We start from the raw sequence: 14,578 nt of genomic DNA, 5'->3' as shown, positions 1-14,578 counted from the left end.
AACACTTTTCCTACCACTCCTACGTGTGTTAGAAAGTAGGGGAAACCCCCAATGCACATCTATAGCACCATCGCCCACAGCCTTTGTAACAACACGTCCCCTCCGAAAGGGTTCTGACACAGAAGATCCGCACCGCTCTCGAGACCCATTTGCAGAACCATATGTCTGGGAATTTTGTAATTCCTGGAGAGATTCCACCAGCTCCTCCCATTGACTCTCACAGCAAAGTGTGATGTGGCATCCACCTTACAGGGGGGACTGAACTTTGACCCTTGGCCACCTTGTGAGGTAGTTTAAATCTTACCCAGGCACCCACTAGAACCTTGAAGTTCTGATCAGAAACATCCTGTGCGCATTTACGATACACTTGATCAGTGATATAGGGTGATGTATTCACAACATCCTCAAATGATCCAACCTTCAAACGCAAACCCCATTTCCTCATCCAGGCTGGACACATGTCAAAGGCAGCGACTCTCCAACATAACAACTCAAACAGGCTTTTACCCACTGCTTGACTGGGAGTAGTGCGATGGGCCCACAACATGCTCTGCACTGCTTATTTGACCTCCATCCTATTGGAAATAGCCCACTGCACACACTCAACAAGAATGCGATTCATGTGCTCAATGAAACCATTGGCTTGTCGGTGATATAGAGCCACACGGTGATGCAAAATCCAAGACTGAGAAAGAAAGTCAGGCATTTCCTTTGATGTGAATTGCTCTCCATTGTCAGACACTATTTCTTTAGGGAACCCTTCCCTTGTAATCAGTCTTTGAAAGAATCATCTGATGACCTCCTGGGTTTTGGGAGCAACCATGAAATGGACATCCCACCACTTGCTGTAGTAGTCGGCTACGACCAGAGCAAACTGATACTTATTGGGCAAAGCATTGAAAGGCCCCACAAAATCAACACCCAATTTCATCAATGGACCACTGTGGAGTTCCACCACCTGAACAGGGGGAGGGGTTACAGTTTTGATGACCTTGTCACTGGCACTGCAAATCAAACAAGCCTTGACAGCATCATCTACCTGGCGATCCGTGGATGGCCACCAATAGACTCCACGAATCCTCTTTTTGTTACTCATTTGCTCAAGATGCCTCTCATGGCCCGCATCAATGATGTGTGACCTTAAACATTCAGGGGGAAGACATTTATCACCCGCATGATCATCTCACCACCCTCCAAAGGGAGCTCAACGTCAATCCTGGCAAAAAGTTGAAGGTCTCCATCCCAATGCTTCTCTTTAGGTCAACCTTGAACAATGTGTTCTTTAACTTTTTTGGGAACCGGATCAGACTGCATGGCATCCAACCACTCCTGTTCAGAAAAGAAACCCACACTGCAGACATCTACAGTTTCAATCAAACACTCTTCATCACTTCCAACCTACTCCCCACTTCCCAAAAGTAATGGTGATCTCAAGAGAAAGTCTGCCCTCGTGTTTTTCCAACCCAATATGTTCGCCACTTCAAAGCTGTATTGCAAAAACTTCGAACTCAATCTCGCAATCCTTGGGGTATGCTGCTTGACAATATGGCCATTAATAATAGGAATGAGAGGCTTGTGGTTGTTCAACAACTTGAAATTCTTCCCCACAGAAAGCACTTGAACCTTTCAACTGCTCAACCGCAGGCCAGCAACTCTCTTTCAATGACAGAGTAGTTCTTCTCACTCTGTCGTAATGCCAGAGAGACAAACCCAACATTAGGTTCCTTGCCTGTTTTTGACCTGGGTGATCATACACACAAACCATCCAAACTCGCTTCTCCCAAGAGGTGAGAATACCCAAGTTCTTGCTTAATACGAACAAATTCATTGTGGCACACCTGATCCCATACAAAGGTGACCGTCCTCTTAAGTAACTCTCTCAAATGGACAGTTTTAGCAGCACAGTTGGGAATAAACTTAGTGTAAAATTGACACACACCCAAAAATGAAGAGACATGATCTTTAGACTTGGGGCATGGGACATTCACGATGGCCTCAATCAAACCTTCTCTTGGTGCAATCCCTTCACCCGATATACGATGTCCAAAATACTCAATCGATTCCACCCCAAACATATATTGAAGCTTGTTAGCTACAATGCCTCTCTCCTGCAGTCTGTTTAGTACTTCTATGAGGTGCTTATCATATGGTGCTTTGCACTTCCCAGCAACCAGAATGTCATCTTGGAAGATCACTATATCCTCATCCCCCTTCAAGACTTTTTCCATGATATGCTGAAATACAGAGGCTGCTGAGGCAAGCCCAAATTGCATCCTCTTAAATTGAAAGGTCCCCACCGGAGACACAAAAGTAGCCAAATGCTTACAAACAGCATCCAATTCCGTCTGATGGTAGACGCAGGATAGGTCAATCTTGCAAAAATACTTAGCAGCAACAAACTTAAAAAGAATGTCATCAATGCAGGTGAGAGGATGCGAGCCAACCCAGATTACCTTGTTCAGACTGAACAAGTCAATGCACACTCTGAGACTCCCATTCTTCTTACGGGCAACGACCAGCGAAGACAACCATAAGGAAGAATCAAAGGGTTTCATAACCTCACACATCCTCTTGAGCATATAAGAGAGATCATCCCTGACACTATAGGACATATCGTGCAGTTTATGCTTGACTCGAACTGCCTGTTCCTTCACCCTGATAAGATGTTTGAACCCTTTGATGCATCCCAATTTGTCATCAAACACACTTCTGAATTTGTTGGCCCACACAGTCAGACTTTCTCTTTGACTATGCTCATCCACCACCGACACTTGTTCCTTAGTGCCAGGTCTGAGGTTCATGCCAAAAAGACCCTGGTGATACCACCCCAAGATGTTGAGTCCTTTCTTTGCCACATAGACCTTCCACCAGTGCACCTGTCCTTAAAAATTAAGCTGGTTTCAAAAAAACCTTTGACTCAATCCTCCTACCCTCATAGGATACAGGATTTCTGTCTGGTGCTTCGAGATGTTTGTCTACCCAATTATGCTCAAACAACTCCTCCGTGATCATGATCATACATGCACCAGAATCCACCAACAGTTGAATAGACTTCCCATCAACAACCAAATCCACTACAGGATCCACACAATCATAGGACTCATCTTCACCACTACAATTCACTCATGGAACTCACCACCTCCCCCGACAAGTCACCCTTATGATCTTCAGTGTAAACAGTACTGACACTGCCCCTCGAAACACACACTTTGGCAACATGCCCTTGTTTGCCACATTTTCAAAAGGAGGCAATCCTCGCTGAACAGAATCGAGTGTTAGGGTAATGAGAGGGGAACCCACATTTTGTGCACAGATTTCTTTGCTGACCCATCTTTTTCTCAGGTCTGGCAGCTGTGTACTTACAGCCACTCTGCTCACTCTGTTGTTATACTCCCTGATCTCTGCGTTCTTTTACCGCCCCCACAACTGCTTTGTCCGGTTTCAACTCTTTGGAAGCTTTCTGAGATAACTCTATGCTTTTACCAATGGTAATGGTTTCTTGCAAAGATGGATTTTTCAAAGTTAACAAGTTTTCCTGAACTTTTTTGTCACTGCAATGCACTACAACCTGATCCCTGATCAGCTGAGACGTGAAGTGCTCAAACTTTTATTCTGATGCCAGAATACTCAGGGCCGGCACATGCGACACAGTGCTTTCGTTAGCTTCTTGCTCTCTACTGTAAAACCTGTCTAGCTACAACTAGACTGCTTTCTACATCAAATTGTTTTTCTAACATTGCACACGTGGGTGGCGAAGTTGAACGGTCAAACTTGTCGCCAACTTTGTAGTGATTACACAGAAGCAAGAGAGTGTAAGAGCACTATGTTTATTGACCCTTCTTTTCCACAGCTTCCAGGGAATGAATCAACAGACCCTGGTATTCAAACAGAAACATTCTGTAACCATGGAACTGACATAGAATGGGATGGTAGGTTAACTAATTACTACAGAAACCTTGGGCAAACATTCAAAAACTGTAAAAGAATTCCAATAGAAAATTGGAGCGTAACAACAGGATTCCTTATATGTTAAGTTTTTAAGAGTTTAATAAACAAACAAAAAATGTGTGACAGGATCCCCTTGATTGTTTACAAGAATAAATGGTGGCCCATTGAGAAGATAATGTTGAAGAGACTAGGCCCTTGGCAAACTCATCCCTTAAAAAATCCCACATTTTAAATGGCTTGATTAACACAGGTTGAGAACTCAGCAAGAGCATCAAAGGTTTTTCCAATGTTTCGCATATGCGTAAAGGTAGGAAATCTTCTTTACTGTCTGGATGTCACAGGATACTTCACCTACACAATCTAAAGCTTGTAATCCAGTCCCCTCAATCTCCTGGTCTTCATTCTTATCTGATGTATCTGTCTGTTCCCAGCTATTGAGCATCGGATCTCAAATCATTCTGTGCATCGCCACATGCTAATCTATTGAATATACTATCATGTATTGCTGAAAAACGCCCGAATATCTTCACCACCTTATCCACAGAACTATCATTACTGCTGCTCCAGCCCCTCCTGAGTCCACGTATGACCATCCTTTTCCCTCAAGTACTATCCAGGCTATTTTCATAGATTCAGGCTTGCACCTTAACTGTCCTGATGATGAGCCTATTTTTGTTTTTAAAGGATCGAAACATCGTCGACCAACTTTAAACAGTTTGCACGTTAATCCCACATGATAAAAAAAAGTGCAGTTACTGTTTCTCTAAGCTTGTTAGAAATTGTGCTCAATATTCCACAAGCTAACCCGTCTTGCCTGATATGTTTTTGTCCTAAATGTATATGTCATGTGTTCATGTAGGATGCAGGATTGTGTCCCACATTATTGCTACATTTGTATTTTTGTTCTTTGACATTTTTGATTTATTGAATTGATTGTCCTGCTGGACACTCGCATTATAGTACTGATTCAAGTCTATAATTATCCTATTTACTCAACTGTTGCGTTTAAGGACCACTGTTCTAATACTAAACGTATCTGTCAGAATGACAGTATAGGAGATTGCAGTGGGCTCGAACTGAAAGGATGAAGAAGATGGGGTTGTAATGCTCCCTAAGTTAGCAAAGGAAATCAAGGTCTCCTTGGCCAGAAAGGTGCAATGAAATCACCATCATCGCTTCCCTACAACGGAACCTCTTGGATAAGTGAAATGGAGAAAAGGCATGCAGTGTCTAATGGGGCCATGGAAGCGACAGAGCTTTCCCACACAAAAGGAGGATAAAAGGGAATTGGCCGGATATGCGAACAAGTCCAGAGTCAGATGGCCGAGAAGTTCTGTCACTAACTGAAACACTTTAGGGCTGAAATGGAACTCTTTAGAAGAGGGAAGATTATGACTTAGACAACTTGCCAGGAGATTGACTGCCCCTCGATGTGAATTGCTCAAATAGGTCAAATGTTCGTTTTTGCCCTAGTCAGAATTGACAAGGATCATGATTTCCTGCCCCCTGATTGCTTATTATATGATTCTTCAATTGTTCATCCTAATTGGGGCTGGTCTGCTGAACAGACAAGTTGCACATTTCTGCAGAGATTTTCCTATTGCAGCCACTTCCTCAATTGGATATATTGAGGTCTTCTTCCTGGGACCAAAGGGACTGAGTTTCCGGATCACCCCCACTGAATGGCGTGTGTCATTAAAGTGAGTGGCAGTGGTCCTTAGAAGGAAGGAAAGGTACAATTGGGATAAATATAGTCCAGAATCGAAACTATATTATGGGATGTCCAGCCGGACAAACCTATTTATTTCTACAATGTAATAATCACATATACAATATACATACTATTGTGGGACACAGTCCTGTATCCTTTGGGGGAAAAAAACAGACAATACATGTAAAACAATTACATACAAGGGGGCATTTCAGGCAAGACGGAGAGAGCTTATATGCAACCGTCTGTCTATTTCTAAGCATGTCAGTAGCTCAACTTCCTTCGATTGGTCGGTCACATTTTGTCCCTCGAGCCCCGTGGCACTTGCTCGGTGATTCACGCCCGCGATTCCACCACCTTCTCCCTTGCATGTTAGTTCCCTCCTCGCGACTCACTTGTATCACGGGTTCGTCGCAATTCTCCAATAGCACTCTCCTCAGTGTCTCTTCTCATCACCAGTCGCATGCTTACTGTTCGGCATGCTTAATTAAATCATTTTCGAATCTCCCCTCTCTCTATATCAACCCTCTTTCCTTTACTTTCACAGGCAATTTCTTATGCTCAGGCCAGCAATTTTATTTTGTCCTGATGATGATCCTAGAAAGGATCGAAACGTCGTCGACCCAAGCTAACAACGTGCACATTAAGCCATTGTGTTAAAAAAGTGCATGTGCTGTTACAAAAAAGCTTCTAACATTGGATTTGCATATAAGCTCTCTCCGTCTTGCCTGAAATGCCCCCTTGTATGTAATTGTTTTACATGTATTGTCTGTTTTTTTCCCCCAAAGGATACAAGACTGTGTCCCACAATAGTACGTATATTGTATATGTGATTATTACATTGTAGAAATAAATAGGTTTGTCCGGCTGGACATCCCATTATATAGTTTCGATTCTGGACTATATTTATCCCAATTGTACCTTCCCCTCCTTCTAAGGACCACTGTTTCTTGTTTAAAAACATAATTACCCAAGGTCCTTGATTACCTCTTCTGGGTACCCTTGTGTCTTTTCAAATATATTAAAGTGAGTGGGGCATGTTTACCATCTGTACCTTTTTTGGTTGTGGGCACAGAACCACCTTTGGAGGAGCTGAAATAATGCTGGAAAGGCTGGAATCACCACCTCGTGAACTGAGTATTTTGGGGATCAGAGCAAATAAACATATTGAACTAGAGGTTTGGGATGGAAGCGTAACCATGTACGAAGACCTCAAACCTTGGACTCACAGCCATATCATGAGCTGGAGCTGATCTCCTCTGAAACCGTTGATGAAGATGTAACTGTAGATGGTTCTCCCTATCCTGTGGCAGGAAGACTCTTGCTCTCTCCGAGTCTAAAAGTGCTCTGATAAACCTCTTTTGATGAATAGGCATCAGTTGTGACTCTTTTTTGTTTAGGGATGAAAGGATCTTGCATAGCACCTGAAGATATTCCTCTGCCTTTGAAAAAGAAGAAGACGCAATTAACATCTCGTCTAGATTTAGGGCTATGTACGTTCCCTGCATGTGTAAATGAGCCACTCCTGAACCTGGGACCTTGGGAAAGACTCTCAGTGAAGAGGTAAGACTGAAAGGTGACGCGTTGAATTGGAAGCATCTACTTTCTACTGCAAAACACAAACATTTAAGGCTATCTTGGTGTACTAGGGATGTGAAAATACACATCCTGTACATGCAATGTCATCAGATAATCTCCCTCTGAAAGCAAGGATATTATAGCTGGAGAGATGTTATTTTGAATGTAGAGCCAATGCAGTTTCCTCAGCAAGGGGGTTGCTGGTTGCCATCTAGGAAGGCGAAAAACCAATCTGGCTGCATGGTTTTGGGCCATCTGCAACCGTTTGAGTAGGCAGAGTGGCATGCCCAAGTACACAGAGTTAGAGTAGTCCAGGTGCAACAGGACGGTGGCTTTAACAACGATGTTAAAGCGAGTAGCAGTTCCTTTAATAAAGGCGGTCAACAAACATTTCAGGTAGACTTTTTACTCAAGCGGACAGTTCGGGTAATTTCTCAACAAACAACAACTCCAAATGGTAACAGCAGTGTTCTGAACTGGGGCAACGTGAAATCAACTTGAAATTACATTTTTGAGTTCCGCTTTTACCTGAATGGACTGTTCGGGTAATATTTTGAGAGTGAGATGCGTTTCTCCAAATTATGTTTAATTTTGCATAATGTTGGTGTAATTTTACATAATTGCGCTCCCCAAGCACCAAAAACACCAAAGTCTTCATGGTGGCTTTTAAGCTATGGACATTCCTGAAGTCCAGGATACTTAAACGCGGTCATAAGCCGCGAGACTCCAGGATATCAGCTGGAGCATCGTGTCCATATTTATGAAGTGACTCATCTTCTAATGATGGAACGAATATAAGAATATCTGTGGCCAATTCTAGAAGAAGAGGATACCATGGTTGAGCACTCCATAGAGAGATCATGGTTACCTCCTCTCTCTGCCTCCAGTATGGAGGAAAATAGATCTATGGAGAATAGTCCCCAGAAACCGTTCAATTCTTGGAACAGCCTTTGATTCAGTCTCCAACCACTATATTTCTTCAAGAGGTGTGAAAAACAATCTGCTGCAGAATTTTGGGAGGTATTCTTCCCCTGCTGAAATCCTGTGGGCTTATTTACAAGCCACTTGCAAAACTTTTGCGACGCAGTTGCGTCCCTTTTTGAGCCGCAGCAGTGTGTTGGAAATCTTCCTTTACATGGCACTCCACAAACCAGTTCCATGATTAAGAAGATCTTTATTCCACACCACCCATACTGGACTCTTACTAATACTATGTCTCATAAATATATTTATGTATTCGTTTAAAGGGCTTTATATGGCGCAAACATGACACAAGAGCATCAGAGTGCTGTACATATGACTGGACAAGTAGACAAGATGCCCAAGCAGGAGAGCAGTGGTGTTGAGGAGAGGTTTCATAGAAGCTGTCAGGATTCCTTATTTCTGACTTCAGGTAAGTAAGGGGCATATTATCAAGGAAACGCGATAAATATCGCATTTCCCGCTTTTCACGATTCTGTTTAACGGCGCGTATCGCAGGATTTAATCGCCGAGATATCACGTTATTATCAACGCATATCTCCACGGTGATTCAATCCTGCGATAGCGGCGTGAAACAGAATCGCGCAAAGCGGGAAATGCGATATTTATCACGTTTCCTTGATGATATGCCCCGTTGCCTCAGCCGTACAATCCACCTGCCATAATAAGTATGGCTAAGTAAGTTACAAACCAGGCGTTACAACCCCGCGCTAAACGCAGTTAGCGCGGTTTATTTCATCGCATCGCGGGTTTGCTCAATCTTTATGAAGATATGAAGATGGAATTCAGGTCTCAGCAGGTGTTGGACTCCCTGATCAGTTTGATAGTAGTCAGTAAGACAACTGTGAGGGGAAGTGCAGATGACAGATGGCGATGTTTGACAAAGAGGCCTGGGTCTTTGCTCTGCCACTGGTGCCCAAAACGATGGAGGGCCCCTATAGACGCCTACCTTTCCTAGACATCAAGATAGATTTGATGGCAATGGTTTCACTTTCGGATGCTTTACTGCTTGAGGTGGTGAGTGAGGAAAAGGGTGAATTAAAGTTTTTGCAACAGGTCATGGGCCGTCTGAATTTGGCATGCAAATTGATGGTGCCAGAAATGGTATTTTTATAGGCAGATTCCATTTATAAAGATGGGGATGTGAAAGTCTCACCACAAGATCAGGATTACAAATAGAGCAAGGAAGGATATCCAGGTCTGGCTATGATTTTTAGGCCATTACAAGGGAGTGACTTTATGGCTAAAGGCCAACATGGTAATATGGATAGAGTTAAGTGCTAGGACTAACCCTGGGCGTAGTTTGCATAGTAGCGCTACGCGTAGCTACGCGAAGTGCACTTCGCACTACGCAAGCTACGTGTAGCTACATGAACTGCGTAGTGCACTGTGCAAAATTCTGTTCGCACTGATTGCACAGTGCCGGATGCATGTCCGCACTGTGCAATCATTGCGAACCGCATCTTGCACAGTGCAAGCGGTTGTTTTCTGCTGCTCAAATAGATTTGTACTTGAGCGGCAGCTTTCTCAATGCGGACTGCTAGTTTCTCATCGTGAATGGTCGCGAGCATACACGACCACTCGCAATGAGAAACCTGACCACCCCGAGTTGAGAATCTCTCCAGGAGGTTTATTTTCCACGCTCGCGATCGGCAACTTGATGTTGCTGATCGCGAACGAGGAAAAAGTCTCGCCGGGATGTTATTTTGCTCACTCGCGGTCGCCAGCTTGATGTTGAGGACCGAGAGCAAGCAAAAAATGTCCGCTACGCTATGCGTTTTTGCACTGTGCTACGTGCATATTTTAGCGCATATTTTCGCAAACTACACGAGAATAGCGTAGTCCTACGCCCAGGGTTAGCTACAACCCTGAGACTGTGCACTGTGTATCATCCTCCCCAGGCTGGGTACTTGCCAATTACTATGCCACACAAGGATCTTTATCTAACAAGTATTTATTCATCTGCGTGTAACCGTGAGCTCAACATTCCAAACCTGCATTCACTTAACTACGCTCTAACACATCACAGTTCTACGGAGTCCATCAGGAACCACAGGGGTTCCATCATTACTAATTCACATGACACTACACACCGGAAGGGTCATTGATAAGGGCAAGTGATATGGAAGAGAAATTACACATTGGGACAGATTCACAAAGTGCAGACATAACGATAGTACTCGTAAATGCCCTTTGTGAATTCCCAAGGTCGTCATTTGCTCTAAGTTTAGACCAAATGTCTGAGTTGACCTTTGTGAATCGGGCCCAGTATCTCTATCTTGGAATTCTCCCCAGCTGTGTTGGCCCTGAGGCTGTAGGTAAGGAACTACAGGACAAGTTAGGACACTTGTTGTCAACAATGAGACTATGGGGCATCCAGTGAAGAATTTGTTGAGCTGAGAAGCTGGAACTAATTAGCAGGGCAAGGTAGGAAGTGTAGAGAGAGGTGTGGGGCTATTCCAAGCCAAAGGGAACTGAGGGTATTAGACCCAATGACCTTTGAGTCTGAATGTCTGGTGCTCTTTCAATACCATGAATTCACCTTTCCTAACCTGGTAACAGGTTGTACTTGGAGACCTTGAATGTAGGCATGATAGGCAGTGCACGCTTTATGTGGGAGAACCTCTTGGGAATTGTTTTTGGTGGTGGCAATGACTGGAATAGATGCGGTTAACTAGTGGATGGAAAAAAGGCAGTGGTATGGGTGAGAGAAGAAAAGGTGAACCTAGAGTAGTCCTGGTGTTGTAGTGTAACGCCTACGCAAGCTTTTGGAAGCATTGAGAGCATATATGAGCTGTATGCCAAGACTTTTAACTGAAGTTTGTAGATTGGTAAAGAGAATAGTTGACTACTTTAGTGTTGGGGGTTTGCTTAGAGAGTGGAGAGAATGGTTAGTTACTCCTTGTTAGAAGGTTGTGTATTGCATAGTTGTGTATACTGCATGGACGAGTGCTGTAAGTGTGCTTGTGGCATTTGATATCCTAATGATGAAGAAAAATACTCTAGAAAGAATTCCGAATATGAAACCATACAAAGAATTACCATAAAAGCATTTCATTTTCTGTGTGGTGGTCAGAAGGATGCCGGTCTCGAGCCCAGGTGGTCGGGTTCTCTTCCTGCAGTGCTTCTGTTGGCTGCCCAAGTTATAATCAAATTGTAGTCATATTTCAAGTCCCTGTTTTTGTTGAATTTGAAAAGCTGATCACCTCTGGCTGAGCACGCCTGGAGGGATAATGAAGGAATGTTTCAAGCCAGCCCCCGGGCAGGGTAGGGTACCACCCTTGCGGCTGGGGGAGATGGGACGCATAGAGCGCGATTGCAGCGACACGGCAGGGGTGCAGGGGAGTTGCTTGGTCAGTAAGACTGGGGGGAATAAGCTTCAGATTTTCCAACTATCACGCTGGTGCATAATGTTAAAATACATTATACGACAAGCAGGGCGCACTGCTTAAGGGCCAGCGGAAAGGGAGAGGAATGTGGGTTGGTGGGGTACTATGTAAGAGAAGACACAATATTCTTTGAAATAACAAACATTTTGAAGCCTTTCCAAACAGAGAGAGGGGGAAAGAGTGTATGTGCATTTTTGTGTGTGTGTGTAAACAATCCTGGTGAAATCTGACAGACTCCTCACCATACCCGACTAAAGGCAACTGTACAAAACTATTCATCACAAAATACCATTGTTGACGGGGTGTAACACCAAAAACACCCCGCCTCAAGCTACGCCTCTGCCACTGTGTGGCCACCACTTCTGGTCATCTCGCAATCTTACAATAAACTCTTTCTAGACTCTTCCCTCCTCTCGCCCTCCTTGGATCACCCCAAACCTCATTTTCCTACTATGATCTCCCAAACAACCCTTTCCAAATTCTTCCCTCATGTATCCCTCTCCTAAGTGTCATCCAAAAACTCATTTTACTACTATGATCTCTCTAATCCATTTCTAGAGACTCTGCCTTCCTCCATCTCTTTTTTCTTTACTACACACCTTTTCTTGCTACTATGATCTCCCAATAAACACTTTCTAGACCCTTCTCTCCTCTATCACACCATTATCCTCTTCAATCCAACTAACAGACTCATAGTTTTATCGTTAAAATGAACTCATATTTCCTATAATAATTCACCATTAATCCTTTTGGGTTCCAGAGTAGTGGGCTACTGCCGAAAAAGCGCTTCAATGCCTCGTCAGAGGTAGGAAGTGCTATATAAGTACTTTTACAAAAACAATTGCAATGTTACCTGTGGCACGCTTCGGCTGGCACATGCTTCCTCCACAGTCCATCTTCACACACTCCTGAGTCCCCAGGCAAACCTTCTCAGCATCACAGTCTGTGGGGCAGGGGTCTAGAGCAGAAAGATAGCAACAATATGAGAACAAATGGAGAGTAATCTCAAAAGCAAACTTTGTTATTCAGTAAACATTGCTGCATTGTGTGTTCACAGCGCCTCCCTCTCTGAGGAGGTTGCATCTGGGCTGTAGGCACGCCCTGTCTCCACTGCTCTTAGCAGTGGCACTTTGTGTCCAGGTGAGCAGTTGAACATCTGCTATGAGGTTAAGGGACTGTGGAGTGTTGTTATTGTCTGCCTTTTGCTAGTCTCCCCCCACACCCAGCCAAGCCTTTCATCAAACAATAGTCCAGCAAATGGGTAATTGTTCAAGGCTGAAAACGATCAAGTTCATTAGGTCTCGCCTTGCTATCTCGTAAGCGATCGCGAAGCGAGACTATAGGGGCTTTTAAAAGTGCTCCCAAAAAGCGGATTGCATGGCTAGCACGCGCACAATCACGCACATCGTGCCGCCATGCAATCCGCTTTTTGGGAGGACTTCAAAGGGTCCGCTCCCCCGCCCCCAAGCGCGCGCGCGCCACGCTCTGCCGGGCTTGTTTTTTAAGTAAAGTAACTTTGAGAAATATCCTCAAATCCCCGAGTACGCCCCATGAGGCCACGCCCTTCGCTCATACCACGCGCAGGAGGTGTGACGTCGACATAGCCCAGAGGTACTAATTACTTATGAGCCGCACCTGTTTCTTTCATTGCCCGGTAGCGTTAATTACCCAGTCGAGGTGGGTATAAACTCAGTGTATATAAGCCACAGGCCCGTGCACGGTGACCAAGAGCCTTTCTGTGTTGTAAATTATACTAGTCGTTCTATAAGAGACTTTATTTTATTCTATTTTTCGGTGGGGTTTTGTTTTTACCGTCTTTTCTCAGCAAAATGGCTTCTAAGAGGATTGCCGCTGCTACCACCGCCGCTGCCACCAAGCCCGACTCTTCGAAAGCAGTGACTACTAAAGCAGGTGGGTTTTGTCATCTTGTAATATTTAATTTTATACAAATATCTATTGGTTGGGTTGAGGCTTCAATGTACTTCGTTATAATGTTCTAAAACGTGCTTGTCAAACTGCATGCTCTAAGTAAAGCTTATTAACTGGAAATAAATGTGATCTGGTTTGCATGTCGTATTTTTGAAGCGCGTGTTTTTAGAGTTTTTACAAAATTGCGCCCCCTTTATTTGATTTATTTATTTATATATATTCTAAATTTAATTGGACTAGAGGCATTCTTCATTTCGACACCAAATATTTCCCATAAAAAATACATTATAACGAACATTTTATAATGGCTTTTGTCAAGTGTGTCCAAGGAAACAAAACGGCGGGGTGGGAGCTTAAAAGCAAACAAAACTGTTTAGTTCGGCTTCTCTGCTGCTAATAAAGTGCGCCAGATTTTCAAATTCAGATGTGGTTGTTCCCTCCCTTGAAGTACTCATGGTCGGCTTCGAACACTGGTCTTCTAAGACTCCTTAAAATGGCGGCCTCATGCAGGCTACGGCTGTCGGACCGGTGGCTTCCTGGCACGTGAAGATCTCCTCTACACTTTAGTGTAGACGACCGAATGTGAGGCAACACTAAAAACCCAAGGTTGTGCAAATCTCTCGGGTTTGATATAGAGCATGCAGGGTTCTCGAATGCTGCTGACGTCAATTGTGCCAAAAAAGAGGGCCTGTACCCGGGGCGAGTAAGAGTTCACTGTCTTGTTTAACCTGCCCACAACTATGTAGACTCTTTAACTGGCTATTAACCCCCACTCCCCAATTACATTCAAGCCAACGGGGGAGGGTACTTGAGCGTATATGCTGTTTTTCATTTTATTCTGTTAATACTTTTTCTCTCCAAGGGAATGGAGACTTCACACTCTCTGACCCTCCCTCTTAGATGTTACTCCGTGCTGGCCTGTATATTATAGCATTGCACCCCTGGTTCCTCGGTGCACAGGGCTCCTTTTATACTCCGACACGGCCCCCTCGTATACAAACATACATGGCTTCAACTAGCATGAGTACCTACCATATGAGAA

At 44.0% G+C, this 14,578-nt stretch overlaps 1 protein-coding gene across 1 annotated transcript in view; it reads right to left on the bottom strand.

Moving 5' to 3' along the window:
* LOC146808593 (uncharacterized) overlaps window positions 1–14,578 on the bottom strand; it is a 95,653-nt gene that overhangs the window by 61,445 nt on the left and 19,630 nt on the right. Inside the window, exon 2 of the mRNA XM_085623616.1 lies at window positions 12,461–12,565. Coding sequence (XP_085479742.1) covers window positions 12,461–12,565 — 105 coding nt within the window. The remainder of the gene's footprint in view (window positions 1–12,460; window positions 12,566–14,578) is intronic.

This window comes from Triturus cristatus, chromosome 8 (assembly GCF_964204655.1).
Source record: "Triturus cristatus chromosome 8, aTriCri1.1, whole genome shotgun sequence".
In the NCBI taxonomy this organism is placed as follows: Eukaryota; Metazoa; Chordata; class Amphibia; order Caudata; family Salamandridae; genus Triturus; species Triturus cristatus.
This window is presented reverse-complemented; position numbering and strand designations above follow the sequence as displayed.